The sequence below is a fragment of the Eretmochelys imbricata genome, chromosome 7 (assembly GCF_965152235.1).
Source record: "Eretmochelys imbricata isolate rEreImb1 chromosome 7, rEreImb1.hap1, whole genome shotgun sequence".
NCBI lineage: Eukaryota > Metazoa > Chordata > Testudines > Cheloniidae > Eretmochelys > Eretmochelys imbricata.
Window position 1 is genome coordinate 31,257,250 of NC_135578.1, and position 27,523 is coordinate 31,284,772.

At 47.4% G+C, this 27,523-nt stretch overlaps 1 protein-coding gene across 5 annotated transcripts; it reads right to left on the reverse strand.

The window, feature by feature from the left end:
* Window positions 1–454: 454 nt before the first annotated feature.
* NAA40 (N-alpha-acetyltransferase 40, NatD catalytic subunit) lies at window positions 455–27,523 on the reverse strand. 5 transcript variants are annotated; one of them, XM_077821208.1, is made up of 9 exons: window positions 27,375–27,517; window positions 23,167–23,487; window positions 21,081–21,176; window positions 12,716–12,768; window positions 11,384–11,479; window positions 9,835–9,993; window positions 8,483–8,566; window positions 5,704–5,781; window positions 455–4,139 (listed from the first exon to the last, which is right to left on the reverse strand). In XM_077821208.1, the coding sequence occupies exons 3-9, from the start codon at window positions 21,117–21,119 to the stop codon at window positions 3,998–4,000; spliced, it is 651 nt and encodes a 216-aa protein (XP_077677334.1). In that variant the 5' UTR covers window positions 21,120–21,176; window positions 23,167–23,487; window positions 27,375–27,517; the 3' UTR covers window positions 455–3,997. The 5 variants fall into 5 exon arrangements, with proteins under 5 accessions (XP_077677334.1, XP_077677331.1, XP_077677332.1 ...); XM_077821205.1 differs by having other exon boundaries at window positions 22,597–23,487; XM_077821209.1 differs by lacking the exon at window positions 455–4,139 and adding an exon at window positions 5,430–5,557 and having other exon boundaries at window positions 22,597–23,487; window positions 27,375–27,522.

Here is a 27,523-nt window from a genome sequence, read left to right on the forward strand (position 1 = left end):
GATCATGATGATTTTGATGCAGGAACAGATGCTCCCTGGTTGCAAGCAGTCCTGCCTCAGCCCTCAGAAACACAGAGCAGAGGGGTAGCATTTAAGCAGGGGGTGGCAAAAGGAGCCGCAATCACAGCTGGCTACTTAGAAGAGGATGTGAGCCCATCCCTGCTATACAGAGCTGGAGGAGGCGGCAGCAGCAGTAGGGGCCTGGGGCTTTCATGTATAAAGGAGAGGAGATGCAGCACCATCTGTCATGTGTCCACATGCCAGGAGAAATCAGACACGAGAGGGGAACGCTCTTGGAGGTTGAGGCAACATTAGGCACTACAGCCATAAGCATTAGCCAGACTGAACTGGTCAAAGCAGGATGATCCAATCCAAAATGATAGTGCTGCTTAGGCTGAGTGCAGGGCCACATGCCTCTGACCTCGAGCGAAGCAGGAGACATAATGGCCATCTCCCATCAGTTTAATGACCCAGTGCATACTAAGCAATGCCAGCAAATGACACTGGAAATTGCTGACCGGGAAGAGAAGTCCCAAAAATCCCTCATGAATGGGTGGGAAGTTGCAAGTCATTGTGGATCCCCTACATTGCAGCCTGTAGGTTAACGGCTCTGCATTTGTGTTTGAAAGGTGTTAAGAGTTCAGCTTTAAACCCTGAATTCTCCATGCAGCTGTAGGAATCTTCTCTGCAGGTCAGCAGCTAGCCCCTTTTCGGCTAGTCCTTAGCCACAGCTAAGGGAGGAAAGCATGCACTGGTCGATAACATTTTGTACAGTGACTAGTTTATTTTTGGTTCTACCCACCTTGAGATGCCTCAGAGACATCAGTGCCTTCTGAAAACCAAGCCTCTTTTAAGATGTCAAATTAGGAATATTAATATGGATGCAGCCAAAATCACCAGTCCCTTGAAAAATCCTGGCCTCCATGCCCAGCAAATCTGAAGAGTGAATATGAGTAGCAAAACAGCAGCATGATTTATCCCATTGCTGTCCCAATCTCCCTTAAAAATGAGCATCTTTGTCCTCAAAGACCTGAAATTGCAGGGTTGTGTGGGCCAAAGTTTAAAGCATCTTTCTCTCAAAGTGCAAGTTGGCAGGGGTGGAAGGAGGCAAATGGTTAGGAGGAGAGAAGAATATCTCAAGTAAAAAGCCATCCCTGTAAAAACAAACAGGTTAATCCCTGTCCCTAAACAACATGCCTTTGTAGAAGAGCTATGGCTGGGATTTCACAGGTGTCTTTCAGAATTATGGGTCCAATTCCCATTCCAAATGGGGTGTCTGACTCCCTGAAAAATCAAGCCCATATTACGTTTCCACGCAGCAAGCCCAGTTACCAGTGGTTCTCAGAGCTAGAAAGTAGTTAGCTCAACTAGACGCATTTCACAACTCCAACAGGGACCTCTCCCACCTCAGAAAGAGACTAAATTGCAGCAGAGTTCAGATTGTCTCTCTCTATGGCAGGTACAGCAAAGCACTTCTGCATCCAGACCCTGGGCTGGCAGTGAAGTGCTGGGGCTGCCACAGGGCATGGGAGGCTGGGAATAATGGAGTCTAAAAGGACAGATGAAGGGGAAGCTCCATCCTGCAGAGAGCAGAAACAGAGGAGCCCATACTGGACCAACTGGGAGAGGGGATGGGCATAAAGAACGGCAACACTTAACAACGAATGCATCAGATCTAGCTGTGGAAGGTCTCTGCAACTGGGTGTGCATGGTGCAACATGGATAGAGGTCCTACCCCCTAGCAGGTGCAACACTTAGTGCAAGATAGATTGATGTCCTACCCCCACACTCAGCATGTGCAATGCAGGTAGAGGTCATTACTCCCCCATAGGTGCAACACCTGGTATGACACAGACAGAGGTCCTACTCCCCCAGGCAGAGGTTGGAACAGGTATAGGTCTGAACCCCCCCGTAGGTGAAATGCAGATAAAGGTTCCACCCACAACAGGGGCACCTGATAAAGATGGAGACAGAGGTCCTTACCACAACAGCTGCTCTGAGACAAAGGAGATTTAAAGAGTCCCATTGACTCCAGTTAGGCCCCACCAGGATCCCCAGAGAGGGCTTGGATGCCAACACACCTCACTGAGGCGAAAGGGGGAGCATGCCCTCTTGCTCCCTGGCTCAGAATGGAATGCCATGCTCTGAGGAAGGACAAAAGGCATCTACTGCAATGAGGAACTTGTCACTGTTCCTACTGACAGTTTGGATTTGGTAAAAATAGAGGCTGGAACTCAAGCAATGAGTCACTGGCCTGTTCTGGGGGTATGGGAGATGAAGGACTGTCCACCCCACGGGGTGGGGGGACTTCTGTGAGCAGCTTAAGAATAAAAAGGAGTCACAGACTCCATGACAGTTTCCTATCCTTTAGAAGAAAAAGTTACAGAGAGGCCTTAAAAAAAATAATTGCAAGATCCAGAATGTTCCTACCGCTGGCTGCTTTCTACAACCTCCCTCTTTTATGAGGCTAACAGACCATGGCTAGCCCTACATTATAGATCCTAACCTGGTTCTCAACATGTTTCCAGCAGAGCACTAAGCTATGTGACTTGTTCCAGCCAGCACTGGTGTGGTGTCTGCCCCTCTCCACCCTCCCCTCCATGAACTATACTCAACCAGAAAGATTTTGTGCTTCCCTAGCGCCTGCCACCCAAGGATCTCAAAGCGTTTACAGACATTAGCTGGGTCAGTAGAATCCCGGTGTTACATATGGGGAAACTGAAGCATGGCGAGGGGAAATGACTTGAGCTGAATGTCTGCAGTAGAATACGGAAGCTCTCAGTTTAGCCCATGCTCTTACAGTCAAGTGTAGGGCAGCCACTGCAGAGAGATTAGAGCCATCACATGAGATCTGACTATTATTGATCACACACAGTCAATACAATCAAGTAAGCCCATTACAGTTGCTAGCTCCCTCAGCCTTATAGAGCTCCCAGGTCTGCTCTGCTTCAGTGGTAAGCACACTCTAGCTAGAACACAAGACAGCAACAGGGCTGTGGCGTGCCAACTTCAGACTGAGAACCATTGCACTTCTGCACTCAATCCCTGACTGCCACATGTAACTGCCAGGCCACATGCATTTCAGCTGAGCCAGAAATGTTCCCAATGCGCTGATCTTACAATCCACTTCTATTTCTTTTTAGTACTTGGTACCAACTGCAGGGAAGCAAAAACACTAAATAGCCTCTCCTTGCCCTAGCAAAAAAAGTGAAAGTTTTGCTCACAAAATTGTTGGGGATGTTTTTTTCATCCAGCTTTAAGATTCCAAAAGTTACAGGTTGTAATTTACATTTTAAAGCCAGGAAGAGCTGGAAATTGCCCATCAAAACTTGAGCTGGCCTTCTGCATTTCCTCTGCAGAAGCCATCACCATAAAGGTGTTACAGGTGATACATGGAACCTTGAACTTGGGACCCATGAGGGCTGGGTGAAGCATAAAGAAATTCTCAAAGGTTCTAAGATGTGCCTGTGTTATTTGGCTCAGAATCTCGTATTTGCATTGTAACTGGTTCTAAAGCTCCACAGAGCACCATGGGAAAGAACAATGCTAATCCCTAGATGGTGTAGGCAGGGAGTAAGATGTGGGTAATAAAGCTGTGTCATCGCTCTTGCTCCAAACCTCTTACATCACGCAGGTCAGTGGGAGGGGTGTCAAGTGAGAGGCTACTGGCTCACTGTCCTCATTGCATGCCCTGTGCTATCGCTGCTTCCTTAACCTATGCTTTTAAGTTGCTTTCACTTAGTGTCCTCAGACTCACACCTTTGGAGCTTCCTGTTTGAGGTCAGAGCACTAGGTCCAAGCGCTGGACAGGTCTTTGACTTCTAGTGCCTCCTGCACAGAGGAGAGCAATTTCATACGCACTCCAGAACGTGGTCTAAGTCTCTTGACTTAAGAGGCAGGCGGTGACCTATCTTAAGGAGTATGTGAGGATGGGGATGGCAGGGAAGGAAGATGAAGGGGTGCGTTTGCGAGGACTACACAAAGAGGCGGTTCAGATTCAGTGGCAGCAGCCTCCGCAGTGGCTGCCCGAGTGAGAGTGCTGGCTCTCACCAAATTTAGTTCTTCGGCTGAGGATCTCATAGGAGCAGTCATCCCCGCAGCAGCCAGACATGCTGGGAGAGGTGTCATCAATTTCAAATCTGCAGAGGTACAAAACAATAGAGAGAGAAGCTACTTCCTGATGCCTACAAACTTAGGAAACTCATCATGTTAGAGACTGCTTAATACTAGTCACCTTCACTTAGCCTTAGGGATCTTGCCCTGACCCCTGCCAATGGTGCACAGGTTGGGTTATCCACACCCCTAGACAGTTCTCCCATTGTACTGTTCTTTGCGTTAGCCTCAATTTACAAAAAGGAATTAGAGTAACAGATTTCTCCCTAATCCTGTATTTTGATGGGTTGTAAAGGTGAGGTTCTGCATACACAGTCCCCTGGTACAGTCTACTCCCAATTATCTGAATACCATGGGAACACAGATTTTATTTGAATAATTGGAAGTTTAGATAATCAAGAGGCAGGGGCCACTCAGCAGCAGGGTAGCCTCCCACACAGCTGAGAGCTCCTCCTCCTCCTCACAGTCCTGACAGCAGAGCTGCACAGGGCTCCTTGCAGAGATCATGTGCCGCCGGCCCTGTGGCAGTGCAGGAAGCCCCCTGCAGCTCTGCTGTCACAGCCCTTCTCAATCACTCTAGTGACAACGTGGCTGCAGAGGGCTCCCTGTGCTGCCACAGGAGCCATTCAGCAAGAGGGTGGCCTCCCCGGGGCTGGCGGCTCGTCCTCCTCACAGTCCTGGCCAGGGGTCTGTGCTCTCTTATATGAGCCTCCGCATTATCCAAATCCCTTCCTTGTCCCCCAGCATGGCACACATATTGGGAATGAAAGCTGACAGAATTGGAAAGCATTGTTGTTAAATCTGAAGTGATAACAAACACATCACCCAAAGACGTGTGTTTGAGTGTGGGTACTTCCCATTTCAGTTGGTAAATGTGTTTCTCCCCCCCTTACTTTTTGCTCTAGGCAAGAATTAGCTATGAGGCCCAAGAACCACTCTAAAGACAATATAGTTTTAGATAGCATGGTCCAATGGACAGGGCACAGGACCGGGGGTGGGAAGAGATGGGTTCTGTTCTCAAGTCACTTTCCCTCTCTGTGCATCTGTAAAACAGAGGTAGTGTAGTGATGATTAAGTATGAGCTTTGTGGATGAAATGCGCTAGACAGTTAGTAGCTAAAACAACCCTCCTCTGCACCTATAGTTAAGAGACAATAACAAGAAAGCTCAACTGACAAGGGAACAAGCGTTGGCTATAGTTAATGCAATTCAGTTCCAATGGAGCTACCTCTGTGTCACTTGGGGTGGACGGTATCTTGCAAGAAAGGCTGCTAGTAAGCAAGGGAAGCAGAGAGACTTGAAAACCCACCTCTCTATGCTGCCTTTAAGTAGAGAGCAGATGGCCAGGTCCTCGTCCACCCGTCCTTATCACCACCACCCATTCCCATCCATCCTAGTCTACTGTCCCCACGGCCTCTCCCCTTTAGCGTAACGTTGCCATAGCACTGAAAGACAGTTGTGTGAACAACGTGTTACAAACGGAAATGACGGAGCAGTCAGTGTACTACCATATTAAATAAATAACAGGCTGCCCCCCACCCCCCTCCCCGCATGGAGAGCAGGAAAGCAAGAGTTAGGGTAAATTCCTTACTGTAACGCTTCTCTGAAGAATTGATAGGCCCCATGATTGTGTTTAAATACTGTTAGCATGACTTTCTTCATCTGTGTGCTGAAAGGCAAGAGAGAGGCCCAGCAGTCAGCGTCAAAGGAATAATACAAAAGGAATCGAAGAAATACTGACACCTAATGATCCTGGGGGAAGCCGCGAGACTCCGGGGAGCCGCTCGGCCCCCTACAGGGAGCTCAGGGCACAGCCCATCTGAGAGTGGGGAGCCGGGCGGGCACAGCTGACCTGGGAGTGAGGAGCCAAGTGGACGCAGCCCAGCTGGGAGCCCAGGCAGCAACTGGGCTGCGGGAGCTGTGACCTGGGGGGCAGCATGGTTCTGAGCAGGGTGGGCGCAGCCCGGTTGGGAGCAGAGGCCCACGGGTCAGCTGGGCTCTAACTGGAGCCCTCCACCCACCCCGGGGTGACAGCCCAGCTTTCTTGTCAATTTCATGGCTCCACGCTGGAGCCCTGAAGTTGACAAGAATGAGAGCCAACAGCTGATATAAGTAACACAGCATCTACACGGATGTTGCATCAGCCTAACTACACCTACATAAGTCATATGCATCTCTTGGAGGTGGAGTTACTATGTCAGTGTAGTAGGGCACTTACGTCAGCAGCAATAAGGCTGTAGTGTGTACACTGACATAATTAGATTGATGTAAGCTGCCTTACATCAACCTAATGCTGTAGTGTAGACCAAGTCTTAGTCACTTTCAATCCTGTTTGTCTGTCAGTGCCACTTCCAGGTTCCCAGCACTCGGCACCATTCTGTTGAGTTCAGATTGGGATTCAAATGCTGAAAAGCACATTTCAGGGCCTGACTCTATACACACTTATATGCATGCTGAACTTTACAGGTGCAAGTTCTCCTGTTGACTTCAACAGGACAACTCAAAGACAAGACATGCCTAAGACATGGTCTACACTTAAAAGTTTTAGTGATATAACTATCTGTTATATTCACCATTCAACTATGAGAGGAGAGAGCCAAAACTACAACATTCACATTTTATTCCTTCTTTCACATACACTGTTCTTTCTCATCAAGCACTTCTTGAAAGTAGTTGACGTTCCTATGCATAATCATAGGGGAGCGCACCATCTGGAGGAGCTATTTATCATAACAGGCTGGGGTGTGATTTTCACCATGATACCAGTACAACCCCTAATGCGGATGCAGTTTTAGCAGTATAAAGGTGTCTTAAACCAATATGGCTTTTTACCTTGCTCAGACAGGAATAGCTGTACTGGTATAAGCCCTTTTAAACAAATGTAACTGCATCCACACTAGGAGGGTTGTACCACTTTAACTACATTGGTATAGTGAAAGCAGTACAACTTGTGTAGATCGCCAAGGCATTATATGTTTGCAGGACATGGGCCTCAGACTACAAATGTTATTTATACAGATGCACACACTATGACAACACACAATTTGTTCATTGAATCTTTTTTCCTACTATTTGGTTTCACAAAATTTTTAACAATGAGGGTGATTAACTTTAGATCACTTTACCAAGGGAAGTGGTGGATTCTCCATCTCTTGATGGATTCAAGATTAGCTGCCTTTCTTGAAGATGCTTTAGTCAAACAAGTTATTGGGCTCAACACAGGAGTAACTGATTGAAATGCTCCAGCCTGTGCTATACAGCAGGTCAGATTGGATAATCTAATGGTCCCTTCTGGCTTTGAAATCTATCAAAAAGTTTTATTCATAGATTCAAAGAAATTAAAATCCAAATTTTAGTCCAAGCTAACCAGAACTGACCCTTTGGACATGTGCCATTTGAAGCATGGCCATATTAAAGATATGATATTTCCTTATGTTTAGCAACTCTGACTCCAAAGAGACAGAGAGCACTTGGTGGGGTAAAAGTTTTCTTTTACTATTTTATGCTCCTGTGGGCCCTGAAAGAGGGGGCCTAGCTGTGGGAGAGGAATTAGAGTCTATGTTTGCTGATGCATCTTCCATCGAATTGTTAGCGACAGTCCAATTGCAGAATGCTTATCACTTGTGAGGAGGTGGAAATTGCAGAGGACCCAGTTTGACTGTCAGATCCCAGAGTCTGGTTACAATACTGGCAGTATGGGGGGGAGAATCTCTCATCAACTGAGCAATTCTGATCAGGAGTCAGACAGACAGACAGACATACTATGAGCTCAGCGATCCCTGGGGAAAAAACACATACTGTGGAAAAAAAAGTTACAGGACAGCAACCCTGTAAGTTTAGGGGTGAGTACGTGAGAAGACGGTTGCCCAACAGTCTTTGCTTTTCCACAGTGTACTAGTTGCTTTTACTGTGTGATGTTATGATTATATAGAGTAATAGAGTTTAAGCCACATCTAGCCTGACCTCCTGTATAGCACAGGCCAGAGAATTTCACCCAGTTATCCCTGTATTGAGCAAAATATCTTGTTTGATTAAAGCATCTTCCAGAAAGGCAGCCAGTCTGGATTTGCAGACATCAAGAGAGAGAATCCACCACTTCCCTTAGGAGTTTGTTCCAATGGTTAATCACTTTCACTATTTAGCAATTGGTGGCTTATTTCTAACTAGAATGTGTCTGGCTATAATTTCCAACTATTGGTTCTTGTTCTGCCTTTCTCCACTAGGTTAAAGGAACCTTTGGTACTTCAAAAGTTCCCCTTGATCTTCTTTTTGATAAACTAAACAAATTGATTCACACTTTAAACTGAAGGCTATGAAACTGAAAATTATTTCAAAACAGACTTTACATGCCATGTAGAACTGCAACTCACCTGTTTGCCATGAGCTGCAGAATCTGTATGAGGAACTTGCCAAGACCTTTCCTTCTGACTTTGCTTTCCAGCTGCACTTCATAGCTGGGAGGAAAGTGGGAGGGGAGAGGAAACAAATACCTTACAACATGAAGTTTCAAGATCTTATACATGCAACATCCTGAAATCCATGCAGCCAGAAAATTTGCAGGCATCACACAAGGGCTTACACACACCCATGATATACTTGTATTGCTCAACTTCTTCATGTCTTTATTCTGCAGACACTAGCAGATGCAAAACACCGCAACTTGCCTCAACACACAGAAAAAATTCCCCATTTAATTCAGGATCCAGTTCACAATTACCCTCAATGGACTCATTCCAGTCAATCTTTGAACCCCAGTCCCACCATTGTTGGGGTGAGACCCTTGTGTATAAGAGAGACCAGCCTTTCCGTAACCCTCTGCTTCATTGACTCTCCATCTCATTAAGTATCTCAGCCAGAAGTTTCTCTCTAATGTTAAACCAGCCTTGCAGCCCACCATGCAGCAAGCAGGCATCAGCCATGTTCTGTAGAGGAGTGTTTGAGGCACACAGAGGGGAAGGTCAGCAAATCAGTAGCAAAAACAGGATTAGAACCCAGATTAGAACACAACACCCAGTCCTGTGTCTAAATCCAGTGATACTCAGACCTCAGTGGTTCAGGAGCCAAATTAGCAATCAACATTACCCAAAAGAGCCACAGTAGTGTGAATTCATTGTTTCATTTACTATAGTGTTACAGATCCATATTTAAACAGTATGATGGAGGGACTATTTAGGTTTTTATATACATATATATAATTTTCAAAGTAAAATGACTGAGCAAGTATTATTTTATCAACTACAACTGATTAATAACACAGTAAAAGCCTCCTGATTGGTTAATAACTTAGATTGATAAATTATTAAATCACACAGTGTTTTAATATCATGTGTTTCACGAGCCTCAGTCTGACTATCACTGGTCTAAGCCCTAAATCACACTGCTTGAGGGGGCAAAAGCAATAGAGAACCATTCCCTGGTCAGCAACATCACTCTTTCCTCTTAGGAAAGAGCTTGACATGACAATTATGGCCTATAGATGAGGGTGAATCCAAGAGAGGCACATTCTGCTCATGGAGCAAACAAAGGAATGCAGCAAAGGGGTGGCAGTGTAATCTAGTTGACAGGGGACTGGACTGGAATTCAGGTAGACAGAGATCTACTTCTGGCTCTGCCACTGACATGCTGTGTCAAAACACTTCCCTACTCTCTCTCTGTTTAGGAGAGATGGGCAGAAGGCAATGCTTATTCCTCAAACAAAGGGAGCAGGTACTAGGACACATACCAGTACAGGACTTCGTCCCCGCACTCCACGTCAAACCGGAAGTGCGAGAACGCCACGGGGACAGAGCTATCTTCCCAAGCAATCAGGTACCAAGCTCTGTCATCTGTCATCTCTTCTCGCTTCTCCCGGTCTTTCCAACCCCACTCACTCTGCTCATACCTGCAGGGAGGGAGAAGAGGAACAAGGGCAGCTCAATGCTCCTTCTGCAGAAAGCATGATGGTCCCAGCACTCTGGTCCCCTTGCTTCCTGCATACACTGTTCTCAGGATTTCTCTTCCATTTACAGAGATCCAGATGAGAAAATTCATAGGCCAGAAGATTCATAGGCCAGAGGAACCATTATGATAATATAGGGCACATCTAGACAAATGCTTACTGCAAGACAAGTTGGGGTGTAAATATACAGCACTCCAGAGGGCCACAACCTAAATGTCCGGGTGGACCCTGCTACTGCACACTAAAAAGTTTCCAAACGCACTTTGACCTGCTGCTGTTTCAAACTGAATTATGCAAAGCGCATTAGGGAACTTTTAGTGTACAGCAGCATGGTCCATATGGACAGTTAAGGTGCAGCATTCTGGAGTGCTATAGATTTACACCCCAGCTTGCCTTGTTCATCTAGGCATGCCCCTAGCCATAATAAAGGGCAGAGAATCTCACCCATGGATTCACACATCCAGCAAAGTTGAGAATGTGTCATTTTTAGTAAGAGACGTGTGATCTTGATTTGAAGACTCCAACTGATGGAGAATCCACAGTATCCCTAAGTAATTTGTTTTGATGGTTAAATCACCCTCCCTGTTAAAAATCTGCACTTTATTTCTATCCTGAATTTGTCTAGCTTCAGTTCCCAGACACTAGATCTCATTCTGCCATCATCAACTGGATTCAAGGGCCCTTTTCTATCTGCTCCCCCGTAGGTATTTTTAGACAGTGATCAAGAATGAGGAGATACTTTCGCCATATCCCTGTCATTGGGGGTCCCACTATTCCCTACAGATTCAGCAATACTCTGGGGCTAGGTAGTATTCTGGTTCAACCTAAAGTACAGAACCCACAGCAGGATTTTGATAGATCCACAGGTTTTAAAGGCCAGAAGGGAGCATTAGATCATCTAGTATGCCATCCAGTATAACACAGGTCAGAGAATAAAATTTGCTTTAGAATCATAGAAATGTAGGACTGGAACAGACCTCGATAGGTCATCTAGTCCAGTCAGAACTCTGTCTAGAATGAAAGAGGGGACACATTCCCCCATGCAAGGCTGATCACATTAACTATCCCTAGTAGCACAATACTCCAAGCACAGCCTGTGGGACCTGTGGCTATTCTACAATGGCCTAGGCAACCATCTGCCAGGACGTGTGCATTCTGGAAGGGGGCAGCACTTCTTCACAATATCCCCAGCGCCTGGTGCATGGTTCTCATTGGTAGCCTTGCAGTTGCGGGAGGTTTTACTTCCTGGCAGCCACAGATACTGGAGTCCTCAGAAATCATGTAGCACCAACTTGCCCCAAGGACAGGATCCCCCACTCTGGCCTGGACTTACAGAGTTTGCATATTTGTTTTGGTTAGTTCGAAAGCCCAGTCGACTGTAGCCTGGTTCATGCCCGACACCCTCTTACACTCGATGGAGACGTTTAAACTGTGAAAAGAGAGATGGGAAAGCAGCACTTAGCACCAGGCAAGCCATGCACCATGATACCCAGGAATTTCAGCTTGCTTTTAAGCTGGCTGGTCAGATTGTACCAGGGACCTCCACAGCTCAAAGCACGGGCTGTTACAGCTTGAGCTAAACAATCAAAGCTCCCTAGCTAGGCCTGTAGCAAACTCCTCTCCTGCGCAGATCAGACACACAGAGGGATCTGTCATACACACTCACCAGTGGGTCACACTTACTGTGCAGAGAAGCCTAGTCAGCCACAGATGATGAAGAGGGGATTTGTATTCTGACCTCAGCACTTACGTGCAAGCAAAAGAGGTTTCTGTTGAATGTATGTATCTAAAGCACCCAGCACTGTACTATCCCGGCACCAGGAATTCAGGCTAGCATTATGGGTATGAAGAAAAGATAGACAAAGGCTAGCCTTGTGCTGGGACTCAGGAGACTGGAGGTCAATTGTCAGCTCTGTGGCAGACTCCCTGTGAGACCTTGGGCAAGCCACTGAACCTCTCTGGGCCTCAGTTCCTCCAGCCGTAACATGGGGAGAATAATCTTTCCTTTGGCTATTTAGATTGGAAACCCTTTGGAGTAGGGATTGTCTCTGATGAGGCCCATGCAGTGCTCAGCACAGTACTGACCCCACCCTTCAGCTGTGGCCTTTTGTGGATAACACACTACTAGTATTTAAAGTTCCAACACTTCCGCTGCCCAGTTGAATCTACTTCTCCCCACAACTGAAACCAAGTTCTCTCTCTCGCTCTATGCTGAAACCTCATCTTTCAGAGAAAATAAGGGGCATTAGCAGACAGGACAAATACTTAGTATTAATATTTTACTTCACAACCCGTCCTAGCATCAACACTGGCTTTATCTTCCTCTCACTACCTCAAAGTTGCTCAACAAGCTTTATTTTAATTAGCTACATTATGGATCTAAAACACACCCCCACACACCCTGCAACTGGGATGGGGGAACGTTGTGCCGGGTGCTGCACAGGTCCATGGTGAGAGAGCCTCTGCCCTGAAGAACTCACAGTATAAACAAGCAAAGTGTGGGAGGGAAAACTGACGCATGGAGAGACGAAGGGACTTTCCTGAGGTCAGACAACAGGCTAGTAACAGAGTTGGGATTAAAGTTCAGGTGTCCTGGGTCCCAGTGCATTGCCCTAGCCACTGGACCACAGTGTTGTGAAGGACTAAGTAAGGAGCATTTGCTCACCCATTCCTGTCGTATTTCTTGAACACTGGGAAGGCTTCTAAGGGGTCTCCAAGCTACAGGGGAAAAAAAGAGAAATCACACCCTAGAAAATGAGATGTTAATGCACATGAAGCAGTCAAACTACAGTGATGTTGGGTGAATAGAGGGTGTCCGCCTCCGCTCATGATTCTCCTCCTTTCATAGCTTTAAGACTCTGTTTTTACCTTGCTTCCTGAAGTGCTCTGGAGAAGGATCGCTAGCCCCCTTGTCTATATAACGAGGCACAGATGCCTTGGAGGGGGAAGAGGGGAGGAGCTTTCAGCTGTTTAGAAAAAACAAGAGAGGAGCTTTGTTCTTTCAATAGGTCTATCTATGTTCAATAACAACAGCTGAGCTGCCCCAGCACCTGAGAAGCGTTATTGTGCACCCCAAATCAACACTCCAACAAACCGTATTCCTTAACCCTCGCTTATTTCAAAAGCAGTCGGACTGGCTGATCAGATCACAATTACAAAAGGAGCTCCCTTCCCGTGACAGGGGAAAGCTGGGGGTATTAGAATAGTAGAGTAGGCTGCAGAAAGTTGGAAGGAGCGGGTATTTCGCACAGATTGTTTGGATTCTCTTTATGCACGGCAATCAGAGATGAATGAGTGAGGGGTCAGCGCCATGGCAAGGATCAGAGCAGTAGCTTATTCTGCAGCTAGAACAGTAACTCATGGGCTGACTTTACAGGGTGCAACTCATTTTCTAGACCGTTAGCTGAGTTTAAAAGCCAAGCTGGAAAGCATTTCTGAGAACCAAGGGCACCATAGTACAGGCACAGGTCAGGCAGTCAGCAAGTGGCATATGGCACATCTTGGTCTCCTTCTTTGCTTGCAGAACACTAGTGTGTCTCACAACCACATTCATGTTTAGAGACACAGCATTCCCCTCACTACGTGCTACAGTAACTACTGCTGCTCTTGCACATTAGCTTCCTTGTAGCCTTTGACTACATTCTTCATGATGGCTTAATTGCTTGGTTCCATACACAGCCTTACTGGAGGCTGGACTCTATCATACAGTCAAAACCAAGTATAAACAAGAAAAATCCACTGTCTTTCTATATCTCTTATTTAAGGCCTGGTCTACACCTAAAAATTGGATCGACCTAACTACATCGTTCAGGACTGGGAAAACTTTCATGCCTTGTGGGACATAGTTAGGTAGACCTAACCTACGCTGTAGAAATGGCTAAATCGACAGAATAATTCATAGAATACCAGGCTTGGAAGGGACCTCAGGAGGTCATCTAGTCCAACCCCCTGCTCAAAGCAGGACCAATCCCCATCTAAATCATCCCAGCCAGGGCTTTGTCAAGCCTGACCTTAAAAACCTGTAAGGAAGGAGATTCCACTACCTCCCTTGGTAACGCATTCCAGTGTTTCACCACGCTCCTAGTGAAAAAGTTTTTCCTAATATCTAACCTAAACCTCCCCCAATGCAACTTGAGACCATTACTCCTCGTTCTGTAATCTGGTACCACTGAGAACAGTCTAGATCCATCCTCTTTGGAACCCCCTGTCAGGTAGTTTAAAGCAGTTATCAAATCCCCCCTCATTCTTCTCTTCTGCAGACTAAATAATCCCAGCTCCCTCAGCCTCTCCTCATAAGGCATGTACTCCAGCCCCCTAATCATTTTTGTTGCTCTCCACTGGACTCTTTCCAATTTTTCCACATCCTTCATGTAGTGTGGGGCCCAAAACTGGACACAGTGCTCCAGATGAGACCTCACCGATGCCGAATAGAGGGGAACGATCTTGTCCCTCGATCTGCTGGCAATGCTCCTACTTATACAGCCCGAAATGCCATTAGCCTTCTTGACAACAAGGGCACACTGTTGACTCATATCCAGCTTCTCGTCCACTGTAACCCCTACATCAGGGGTGGGCAAACTTTTTGGGCGAGGCCCACATCTGGGTGGGGAAATTGTATGCAGGGCTGGGGCAGGGGGTTGGGGTGCAGGAGGGAGTGCGGTGTGTGGGAGCAGGCTCAGGGCAAGGGATTGGGGCAAAGGAGGGGTGTATGTGGGGGCTCAGGGAAGGGGGTTGGGATGCAGGATGGGTGTAGAGTGCAGGAGGGGGCTCAGGTCAGGGATGCAGGAGGGGTGTGGACTGCAGGAGGGAGCTCAGAGCAGGGGTTGGGGTGCAGGAGGGGTGCAGCAGGGGTCTCAGGGCAGGGAGTTGGGGTGCAGCAGGGACCTCAGGGCAGGGAACTGGGGTGCAGGAGAGGTGCAAGGTGCAAGCAGGAGGCTCAAGGCAGGGAGTTGAGGGGCAGGGTGCAGGAGGGGTTTGGGCTCCAGCCCGGCGCCACTTACCTAAAGCAGCTCCGGGGTGGCAGCGGCACACACCGGGGCCAGGGCAGGTTCCCTGCATGCCTACCCTGGCCCCATGCTGCACCACTCTGGGAAGCGGCCATCACCATGTCCCTGCATGGCCCTTGGTTCCCCATTCCCGGCCAATGGGAGCTGCAGGGGGTGGTGCCTGGAGGCAAGGGCAATGCACGGAGACCTCTGCCCACCCTGGGTCGCAGGGACGTGGTGCCAGCTGCTTCTGAGAGCGGCACTGGGCCTGCGGCACCACAGAGGCAATCAGCCAGGCCATAGTTTGCCCACCTCGCCCTAGGTCCTTTTCTGCAAAACTGCTGCCTAGTCACTCAGTCCCTAGTCTGCAGCAGTGCATGGGACTTTTCCGTCCTAAGTGCAGGACTCTGCACTTGTCCTTGTTGAACCTCATCAGATTTCTTTTGGCTCAATCCTCTAATTTGTCTAGGGCCCTCTATATCCTATCCCTACCCTCCAGCGTATCTACCTATCCTCCCAGTTTAGTGTCATCTGCAAACTTGCTGAGGGTGCAATCCACACCATCCTCCAGATCATTAATGAAGATATTGAACAAAACTGGCCCCAGGACCGACCCTTGGGGCACTCCGCTTGATACCGGCTGCCAACTAGACGTGGCGCCATTGATCACTACCCGTTGAGCCCGATGATCTAGCCAACTTTCTATCCACCTTATAGGCCATTCATCCAGCCCATACTTCTTTAACTTGCTGGCAAGAATACTGTGGGAGACAGTGTCAAAAGCTTTGCTAAAGTCAAGGAATAACATGTCCACTGCTTTCCCCTCATCCACAGAGCCAGTTATCTCGTCATAGAAGGCAATTAGATTAGTCAGGCATGACTTGCCCTTGATGAATCCATGCTGACTGTTCCTGATCACTTTCCTCTCCTCTAAGTGCTTCAGAACTGATTCCTTGAGGACCTGCTCCATGATTTTTCCAGGGACTGAGGTGAGGCTGACTGGCCTGTAGTTCCCCGGATCCTCCTCTTTCCCTTTTTTAAAGATGGGCACTACATTAGCCTTTTTCCAGTCATCTGGGACATCCCCCGATCGCCACGAGTTTTCAAAGATAATGGCTAATGGCTCTGCACTCACATCCGCCAATTCCTTTACCACCCTCGGATGCAGCGCATCTGGCCCATGGACTTGTGCTCATTCAGCTTTTCTAAATAGTTCTGAACCACTTCTTTCTCCACAGAAAATGGTCACCTCCTCCCCATGCTGTGCTGCGCAGTGCAGTAGTCTGGGAGCTGACCTTGTTCGTGAAGACAGAGGCAAAACAAGCATTGAGTACATTAGCTTTTTCCACATCCTCTGTCATTGGGTTTTCTCCCCCATTTAGTAAGGGACCTGTACTTTCCTTGACCTTCCTCTTGTTGCTAACATACCTGAAGAAACCCTTCTTGTTACTCTTAACATCCCTTGCTAGCTGCAACTCCAAGTGTGATCTAGCCTTCCTGATTTCACTCCTGCATCCCTGAGCAATATTTTTATACTCCTCCCTGGTCATTTGTCCCATCTTCCACTTCTTGTAAGCTTCTTTTTTGTGTTTAAGATCAGCAAGGATTTCACTGTTAAGCCAAGCTGGTCGCCTTCCATCAACCAAACTCTTCCATCAACCAAGCTATTGCCTCTTGGAGAGGTGGATTAACTAAACTGATGGGAAAAACCCCTTCTGTTGATGTAGGAAGAGTCTACGCTACAGCGGCATAGCTGTAGCTGTACTGCTGAAGTGTAGACATATCCTTAGGAACTTACATGGTGCCCATTACCACAGTATCTGGGTACCTCACAATCTGTAATATATTTATCGTCTCAACACCCATCAGGCAGGGCAGTGTTACCTTCATTTTACAGGTGGTGAAACCGAGGAATAGAGTAATTTACCTGAAGTCTCAGAGGAAGCCTGCAACACAGTAGGGAATTGAACAAATTTCCTATATCCCTGGCTAACACCATAACCACTAGACCAGCGGTCTCCAACCTTTTTACGCCCAAGATCACTTTTTCAATTTAAGGGCAACCCAGGATCTACCCAGCCCCTTCCCCAAAGCCCTGCCCCACTCACTCCATTCCTGTCCCCCTCTCCATCATTCGCTCTCCCCCACCCTCACTCACTTTCACTGGGCTGGGGTAGGGGTTCAGGAGGGGGTGCGGGCTCTGGGCTAGGGCCGAGAGGTTTGGAGTGTGGGAGGGGGCTCTGGGCTGAGCCTGGGGCAGGGGGTTGAGGAGGAGGGGGTGAGGAGTGAAAGCTCTGGGAGGGCGTTTGGGTACAGGAGGGGCTCCGGATAGGGAAGAGTGTTGGGATGCAGGAGGGGGTACAGGGTGCTGGCTCTGGGAAGAGGGGGTCAGGGCTGGGGCAGTGTTGGGGTACAGGAGGGGGTGGGGTGCTGGCTTTGGGAGAGGGTCAGGGCTGGGACTTGAGGTGCAGGAGGGAGTTTGGGGTGCTGGCTCCAGGAGAGGTTTCAGGACTGGGGTGTGGCTTCCCGCTGGGCAGAATTTACCTCTGGTGGCTCCTGGTTGGTGGTGCAGTGTGGCTGCCGCTAAGGCAGGCTCCCTGCCTACCCCGGCCCCACGCCACTCTTGGAAGGGGCCAATGCACCCCTGCGGCACCAGGGTGTGGGCGCGGGCAACACCTGACTCCACTTGCTGGCTATCTTTGCAAGCACCATCCCCTGCAGCTCCCATTGGCCACAGCTCCCCGTTCCTGGCCAATGGGAGCTGCGGGGGCGGTGCTTGCAGGCAGGAGCAGCACATAGAGAGAGACCCCGTCCCTCTGCCCCCAGGAACATGCTGGCTTCTTCTCTTCCAGGAGCGGTGTGGGGCCGTGGCAGGCAGGGAGCCTGTCTTAGCGGCAGCCCTGCTGTGCCGCCAGAGATTGCGATCGACTGGGAGATCCTCTAGGATCAAAACAGAACAAAAAATAGTGCATCTACCTGAAACTAAAGGGGAATTCAGGGTAGGCAGATAGGCAATTACACTGACAGCCATCTGTGTAAGAGACAAGATAGAAGGACTGTAATTACCCTTCTGTGTTTCATTTAACACTGATCTTTGAAAATATACACTGAGGCATACTTGTTTAAATGGCTGTATACTTCAAGCAATGGAAAAGGGGATTCTGCCTATAAGTGGGACTGTAAAAAGGAACATTAGTAACTACATATGGTATGTCTACATTGCACTCAGAGGTGTGACTGCAGCATGTATAGACATACCCAAGCTAGCATTAATCTAGCTAGTTCAGGTACCAACAGTGAGGCCATAGCAGAATGGACTTTAGTGCAGGACAGCTGGCCGAGTGCATAGCCAGGAGCCCAGGTGGGCTTGTACACCCCACATTGAAGCTTGTGTTGTCATGACTTCACTGCTATTGGTACCTGCGTTAGCTAACTCAGATGAGCCTACACACGCTGCGATCACACACACCAACTGCAGTATGGACATAGTCTAAGTTCAAGTGTGCTACATGATATGTTGACAGTTTCTTGCAAAATAATGCCAGCTACACAGGGGTTCTCATCCCTGTTCATGACCTGTGTTGACAGCTGGATTTCTCTGGGACAATGTGGCTTAAAAAGCGCATAGAGCGCTCCTGGTCGTGGGAGTTCAGCTGAGGAATGAGTGTCCACAGAAGATTAAAAAGTGTGATCTGCAGTCTGACCACTTTCAGGGATCCTCCTCCGAGAAAAAGCACGTTTGATCTTCTCCATAACTGGCACTGTAAAGGGGTTCTTTACTCACTGCTGGGGTGTCTCCTTGTGGCTGCATCTGGAGAATGGAACTCCCTGGTCTGATACCTCCCTGGTTTCATACTCCCACCATCTATCTTTCATGCTGTGTCCCCTCTCACACTCCAGGATTTGGGGTACTCTCGCTCTTCATGATTCAGGGTGTTCTCTCTTTGTGGCTTGGCCCTTCGGCCAGGTCACTATGTGGTTTCCCCCTTCTGGGGCATCAAAGTATCTCCATATGAAATGTCTCAGGCAGTCTTCCAATTCACTGCCCAGGCTGTGCCACTTCTCCAGTGGCTGGTAGGGGAACCGAGGCCCACCCACTAGTCTGGGCTCTAGCTCAGGGACGCTCAACTCAGTGGCCAAGGTCTGCACTGTTCCAAACCTGACTGCTGTTTCCCGGAGCCTTTTCCTACTCCCCCTCTATCAGGCTTCCTTCTCCACCACCTTTCTGGTTAAGTCCTTTCCTCAGGGACAGAATCCCAGGGCTTCTACTCTCCCCATGGATTTTCTCCTTTTCCTTCTCTAAGACCAGAGAATGACTGCAGGCTCCCATATCACAGTCTCCTTCTGCCCTCACTGGCCTTATACCAGCTCTGCCTGCTCCCTGGGCTCCATCCTCAATCAGGGATTGCCTATCAAGACTAATCCTCCTTCAGGAGTGGCCTATCACATTAATTGGCTCCTTCTGAGCCTTGTTAACCCTTTCCAGGCTAGTCTGGGGTGAACCAAATCACTGGCAGGAGGAAAATTAAGATACATAAATGTCTTTCTATGGTAGGTGTCCCCCACATCACCATAGTATTTGAGTGCTTCACAATCTTTCATACATTTATCTTCACAACTCCCCTCTACTATTATCCCCATTTTACAAATGGGCAATGGAAGCATAGAGACTAAAGCTATGTCTATATTGCGCACCTTACAATGGTGAGGCTGTGTAACTGCAGCCGTGCAGTTTTTCGCTGGGAGAGAGCTCTCCCAGTAACAAAATAGAACCACCTCCAACAAGGGGCGGTAGCTTTGTTGCCACGAGCGTGGCTCCTGCTGACGAAGTACTGTCCATATCGGTGCTTTTTGTTGTTAAAACTTTTGTTGTCCAGGGGGTGTTTTTTCACATCGCTGACTGACAAAAGTTTTAACGATGAAAGTATCAGTGTAGACAAAGCCTAAGTGACTTGCTCAAGATCACAAGCAGGGAGTTGAACCCTGATCTCCCAGGTTACTTTCCTAACCCCTAGACTGGGGTAGTCAATTATTTTTTGTCAAAGTCCATATTTCTTGGTCAAGATATAGTCAAGGTCCAGACTCCAGAGAAATATTTTTCACAGCATAATGACGGTAATGATAATAGTAAGTAAATACAAAGATTTTGCAGTCCATTCAAGTGTCTCCCGGTCCAGATTTGGCCTGCAGGCTGCCTATTGACTGCCCCTGCCCTAGACCATCTTTCCTCTCCTTCTTTGGTTAAGGAGAGAAGAGCAGAAGACTCCATGAAGTCCGATAGGCACCTCACCCTACAGATTTAATTTACCATTGGAAGTGCATAGATATGGCAATGAGAGCTATAGAAAACTACTAGAGAGCAACTGCCCTGGAGATTCCATCTATCCATAGAATGTAGGAGTGGCACAGTGTATTCTCTTCCATAAAAACGCTCAGATAGAATACTTTTCATCCATAGATATCAAAACGCTTTACAAAGATCAGTATCATCATCCCCATTTTACAGATGGAGAAACTGAGGCACAGAGCTTGGACACAACTTGCCCAAGGTCACACAGCATGCCAGTGGCCAAGCTGTGCCCAAGTTTCCCAAGTGCCAGTGCTCTATCTACTAGACAACACTGCCTCTCCGCCCTGCATAACCCTACAAGGACCCCTCACTCCTGATGTGTAGGGACCCTCTGTAGAAAGGTGGCATTTCAATCTCCAGTCTTTCAATGCCTAGTCTCTGAGAAAACTGCCAACACTGGTGTCAGCGTTGATGGCAGCTTTTGTAACAGGGATCCATCAACTCATTTCACACGTATCATGGAACGGCCACCAGACTGTAGTGACTTTTAGGACACAACAAGCTGGAGGCGTAAAGCTCCTCATCCCCGAATATTAATCCTCTGAGCTATTCAATTGCCCAAACATATGTGGGGATTGGGTCTCTACCATCAGTCTCTGTGTACCCCATTAAACATCTCAGGGCCAGCTAGTCCTCATATGATGAGAAGGTGGAGTTAACGCTTGTTTGAGGGGGGGAGCAGAGGAGACACTTACTTTATTGGCTGCTTCTACCTTAGCACAAACAGCATCCATGGCAGCCCGTTCCTCCAGTCGCTTCTGTTTCTTCTCCTTGGCTTTACTTGACTTTCTCTGAAATAGAATGATTCAGGGTTACAGCAGGACAACCCTCACCTTGTCTTGAACTCAAGGGCACTACCTATAACGGGCATAAAACTGAGGGGTGGTGGCAATCTTCCAGTCTGGCCCAAAGGAACTACATATCTCAGCATGCAATGGTCCAAGAGTCATTTGCTTTGATCAAGATAGACTAGCGCACTTGGAGACCTGTAGTCTCCACAGGGCATTAAAGGACAGCTGCACGCAATACTGCAGAACGAAGCCCAGTGGCTGCTGTCTGCCCATCCCTACGTCATGCCAAGTTTCATGACTGAAACAGATCAGACATTGTTCAGCAATACCGTTCTAGTTACTGCAAGACAGACCACAGAAATTCAGACTTGGGACTTTAAAAAGCCATTTTATAGCTGCTTCCAATGAAAACTGTTTTATACCAAGGTGGGTTGTTGAGGTTTTTTTTGGTTGAACTATCAATGCAAATATTTTATATTAGTTTTATTTTAAAATACTGCCCACAAATGGTTGAGCAGAAACACTCTTTTCACTAGCAGAGACCCACAGGCATGAAAAACCATAATCTAAGGATCAGATTCATGAAACACAACCAGTTTGATTTTAGGAATTTATCAAATAATTCCACCCTGTATCCCAAAAGCAAAAGAAATTACTTGTTTATTCTAAAAAGAAAAGGAGTACTTGTGGCACCTTAGAGACTGACAAATTTATTTGAGCATAAGCTTTTGTGAGCTACAGCTCACTTCACTGAATGCATCCAATGAAGTGAGCTGTAGTTCACGAAAGCTTATGCGCAAATAAATTTGTTAGTCTCTAAGGTGCCACAAGTACTCCTTTTCTTTTGCGAATACAGACTAACATGGCTGCTATTCTGAGACTTGTTTACTCTAATGTAACTCATTTAGACTTCATTCATATCCATGTTTAAAGTTTTCCTTTTTTAAAAATTAAAAAATACTATCTTTTAATATTTATGAAACATGTGCCAGGCACTGCTGGAGACTTTCAGGGACAGCACTACATTGGGATAAGATTTGGGAAATGCCACTCTTTAAAGGGAAGCCCTGCACACACCTCTACAGAAGCATATTTATTGAATAGATTTTCAGTACAAGACGGGAAAGGCAAACAATGACATCTGGCGGAAGATGAGCTATGCAATTAGCACAGCTGTTGCTGTACAGTCTGTTGGATTTGTGGTCGCTTCACAGCCTTGGAATTGCTGCACATGCAGCCCTGCATCCTGGCCAGCATTTGCTTTGGAGCTGATCATCCAGATGAAGAAACTGCTTTATGAGACATGAAACACTTGTTCCCCATAGCACTGGTGATTTGTAGAGCAGATCAATACTGGGAATCTAACTCAGGTCACCATTTAGGGATCACAATAGTAATTTTACTCTGCTCCACTACTCACCCTACTGCAATCATGCTTGGAAATGCTGCCATAAGTCATTTGTTTTCTGCAGTGCTGAAAGTTTAGCTGGGTCTGCAAGTCACTAAATACTGGTGAGTGTGAGCCAGTACTATGCTTAACCTTAATGCTCACATAAAAAAATAAACCACCCAAGTTCAAATCAGGACACCAGTTCTCCTGACATGTGTCTGGCAAACATGTTCAGTCTGCACATGAACCAAGGGGAAGTGAGGCAGGAAAGCTGCCAGGCAGCAAGCTACATAAACACATGGCAGCAGAGCGTCTCGTGAACCTCCTTTGCACAGACCAGACTGAAAGTTGCTTTCCTGAAATTGCTTGTTTAACCCAAAACCCTGATGTTGAGAAAATTCCTACTCCCTTGCATGCACAACTTTATACTGCCTGACACCAGAGAAAGCAGATATGGGTACTTTCCTTGGGGATGCGGAAAAAGACTTTGATTGGGATGAGTTCCCTTTCACCCATGATTGAGTCAAAACTCCTCCCACTGAATTGAGAGCATGGGCTCATGGCAGATTCATGTCCTGATTAGCAAACTTCAGCACTTACTTCACTTAATAGCTATCCATTCTGACTGGGGCCAGTTGGGGCAATATTGCCAGTAGTTTAAAAGATCATTATGGCAAGAGGTAAGTTCACCCTTAACTATCCCTTATTTTAGTACTGAAGTTACACTGGACTGCACTATAACTTGCATTCTCCACTCTCGCATTTGGAGATAATCCGTATTCTAATGCAGAGAGGTAACTTTTAAAGCTGTGTGTCTGTGAGAGAGAGAAAGTGCAGTTTGGCATAGTCAATCTTCTGTCTGTTCCCAGAATACGGATAGCAGCAGGCAAGCTTCCCACATGGTTTCCAGCCATCATGGTACTAGGAGAAAGAGGGAAATTGCTTAATTAATCTTCAGCCTCTCAGCAAAGAGGCCAAGCACCAATGCCGGAGGTCGTTTCTATAACGTGAACATTTGCTCACTGGGGACCAGACTGAGATCAGCAAATAATTACACAGGGGCCACCAAAAGGCCATCGGATGGGAATGACTTTTAGTTACTCCTGACCCAAGGCCAGATGGGAATTGATGACCTAGAAGTAAGACTCATTTCCAATCTCCTGAGCCATCCGGTTAGTGGAGCACAAGGGAGAGATTTCCCTTTGGCCAGCCATAAATGCTTATTGGGACAAAACACAGGAAAAATAAACACCTGTCTGACACTAAAGAAAAGCAGGGTGGTGCCAAAAAACACATGGCACCAATTGCGGAGGAAATAGCTCATCCATGGAAGTATTCAACTCCAGTGTGATCTACCACAGCTTCAGGAAGACCTAGGACAAGTTTTGATGAGCAAAATCCAGCTTCAATGTTACACAGACGGTTTGGGCCAGCTAGAATCCTGTCTGTTGCTGGACCAGATTAAGGTCACACATCAGTATCATGTATCTAGCAGTAGCCACTATCTGATGCTTCCAGAAGGCACCAAGCATAATTACACAAGGCATCTATGCAATACTTGAACTTGAAGTGATCTAAACAAGGAAACAACACAGCACTGCTCTTTGAATCATGTCACCTAGAAATCAGGGATCTGCAAGCAAAGTCTTACCTCAATTTTTGATACTTCGCAGATAGGAACATCTACAGCAGGGATGATGCACTATGACTGAAAACCCTGCAAATGCTGAAGTGGTCTAAACTCACAGGATAGTGCTTGGGGTGGGTGCTGGAGTTAACCTAACTTGTTTCTTCAAGAATTACCTATATTTAAAACCTTAAACTTTCCCAAAGTTGCTTCTACAATCAGCCCTGCTGTTGAAGTTAATTGGCGTTCTATAGTCAGAACCAAACATACTTCTTCAACACAATTTTAGAATAAAGATTGAATACCTTTTCACCTCAGAAACCATTTACCACTCAGAGGAGTTATTTATTTGGAGAGGTGGGGAAGGAAGAGACACTACTACACTTCAAAAATGCAGCCAAAAGAAAAACAAACTGCCCAGGATTTTCTGTTTAAGCACTTCCTCTTCTCCCCTCCCAAACCCAGGGATAGAACCCCATAGTCCTGACTCCCCGCCCCACTATCCTAACACACTGCACCCTACACCCCTTCCAAAACTGGGAATAGAAACCAGGCATCCTGACTCCCTGCTTTAACTCATGGGCCACACTTCTCCTAGAGCTAGGAATACAACTCAGTAGTCAGACCTGACTCCAAGCCATGCTCTAGCATTTAGAACACACATGAAAAATTAGTCAACATGGCTCACACACAGAAGCCTCTTCTTCGAATTAAATAACTCCGCAGTCTATTTTTAAGACAGCCACACCACTATAACAACAAGAGGCCAATGAAAATAAAGACTCCAATGGGCTTCATAAAGTGTATTTTGAGAGGTTTCAATTGCTGAGAGTTGGGGGATGTATGTGTTTTTAAATAGACTCTGGGTCCCAATGTACAAGTAGGTGCAGGGAGAGAGTCAGAATTTAAAATGCTGAACAGATTCCTTGGTTATAGCACCAAAAACCACCTCTCCTCATGGGACCAACACCCACAAAAGTCCTCATTCCACCATAGATGTTGAAGCATGAGCCTCTCACCTAAAATAGAGCTATCTTCACCATACATGTGGTTGCGTCCCAAGGAGAGAAAAATCAAAGCATTTCAGTTCAGAAATGTATCTGGAGCACACTGTTTCTGAGAGCTTGCTCTCGGGGCTATGTTACCTGAGCTAATATGTTATTCCCCTTCAGTACTGCACTTCTGAAGTGGACAGCGAGCAGAAAGAACTACGTTATCTGGTTGTAAATAAAGAGATTGATGCGCTAAAACTTTACACCTGGATCTCATTCAAACACAAAAACCTGATGCCACTTTTGGGGCAGAATATACAAGAGCAACCTGACAAGGAAAGGTATTCTTAAAGCACAGAAATCCAATAATAAATAAACTGGTATTTTTTGAGCTTGCTCCAAAAAATATCCTCCCATTTGCATTAATATTTTTAGACTCAGTGTAACCCTCTCCATTAGGGTTGTGATTTTTTTGTTTACACAGATACAAGTGCAGCGTGGACACAATTATACTGCAACAAATGTGCCTTATACCAATATAGCTTATTTCCCTTCCCATATGGCAACACTCTCTACCGTAGAAACATGTTTGTATTGGTCTAATTACATCTACAATAAGGGGTTGTACTGCTTTAATATACTGGTACAGTTAAAGTGGCATAATGTGAGTGTAGACAAATCTTTAGTAGCAGGTCTGAAGAGAATTTGTTGTGGCTCACAATGCTTTGCATTTCTTTAGCCCATTTCAATAGTGGCATTCAAAGCACTTTCCAACTCCTCACTGCTGTGAAGTAGGAATTTTCCCCATTACATAGATGGGGAAACTAAGGCACACAGAGGAGAAGTGATAGGACTCAATATCACACAGCAAGTAACTAGTTCCTGGTTTCCCTTCTATTCTAACCACTAGACCCAGCTCCCATCCCAGAGCTGCAAATAGGATCCACTCTAACCATCTCGACACCACTCTCCTCCAAGAGCTAGAACCCAGCAGTCCACACACCCAGCACACACCCTTAGACGTCATGCCATCCATTGAGAAAACTGACATTAGTGCAGTGTAGCCAGGATCTCTCACACATTTACTGATAGATGTTCTTTAGATTGTATGTTCATCATATGTACAGCCCAGGCATGTGTGCATGCATGCGTGCACACACAAACACACGATGGCCACCTTGTACTTTAGGGTAGGTTCGGTGTTTGGGAGCAGGGCTTGAATATGATGATAAATTGGAGGGAAGAATTACAACCCCCAGAACCCTTTACAGAGAGGTAAATGCACAGTCCATGGCCTGCTCCCATCAGAGGGGAATCCAGACCCGCACTCCATGACCTCCTCCCATCCTCAAGGGGGATGTAGATCATCACCCCCTCCCTTCTATGTCTCTTCACACCTATTCACCATTTATCCACAACTTTCCCCTTATCCCTCTGAGGCCCTCTCCCTGTCCCCACAGCTCCCCGCAAGGTCTCCCCATTTGCATGGAACTGCCCAGCTCCCACTTTCACTGATCTCCCATCTCTGGTCCCTAGATCTGCAGACTCTGCAACTTTCTGCTCTCCCCGCACATTGACCTCTCCTCCCCAGATCCCCTCCATGGACCATGCCCAGTTCCTCCCTCAGGTCTTCCACCCATGTTGACCCCCTCCAGGTCCTACTCTCTCTCCCTGGACTACCTTAATAGACTCATCCCAGCTCCCCATCCCAAAAACCCAATCTACCTCCTCCCCGTCCCTGACTCCGCCCAGTCACACTCCAACCTCTTCTCCGGACCCCTCAATTACCCCCTCCCAGACCCGCCTCCAGCTCCCACCTCACAGGACCCCCCCCCATAGCCTCCCAACTCCCCCCTGGACCTTCCCTCAGCCCCTTCTCACCGGCCTCCCCCCACATGCACCCCCATGGACACTCCGTCATGTGTGTTCCCCCAGAGACACCCTCCCCCTTCATGATCCGCCAATTCCTCCAGCCCTGGTTCCGCAACGACCCCCCTCAGTGACACCCATGGACTTCCCTCACACCCTCCATGGACCCCCAACCCCTCCATAGATACTCCCCCCAGGACCACCTGCACCTTTCCTTCCTCACAGAACGCTCATGGATCCCCAGGCCTGACCCCAGGCCTCTCCCCTCCCTCTCCGGCCTGGTCCCTCCGCCGGGGCTGGGGGACCCTGACCTCACTCACCCCCATGGCGGCGACAAGCGGGACCCCACCGACTCCTCACAAATCCGCGGGAGGGGGGACCCACCGGGGGGAGGGGGCGAAGGGGGAACAGAAAACGGTCGGTAGGCACACACTACGCCTGCGTGGGGGCCGCGGACGGAGAAGGAAGG

Excerpts from the sequence above, each read along its gene's own strand:
- NAA40 (XM_077821205.1), bottom strand. The coding sequence starts at position 22,635 with ATGACTTATGGCAGCATTTCCAAGCATGATTGCAGTAGG. Across the intron at positions 11,480-12,715 it reads AAGAAATACGACAGGAATGG|TTTAAACGTCTCCATCGAGT; the intron begins GTGAGCAAATGC and ends CTCTTTTCACAG. Across the intron at positions 8,567-9,834 it reads GGGGACGAAGTCCTGTACTG|CTATGAAGTGCAGCTGGAAA; the intron begins GTATGTGTCCTA and ends CTTTCCTCCCAG.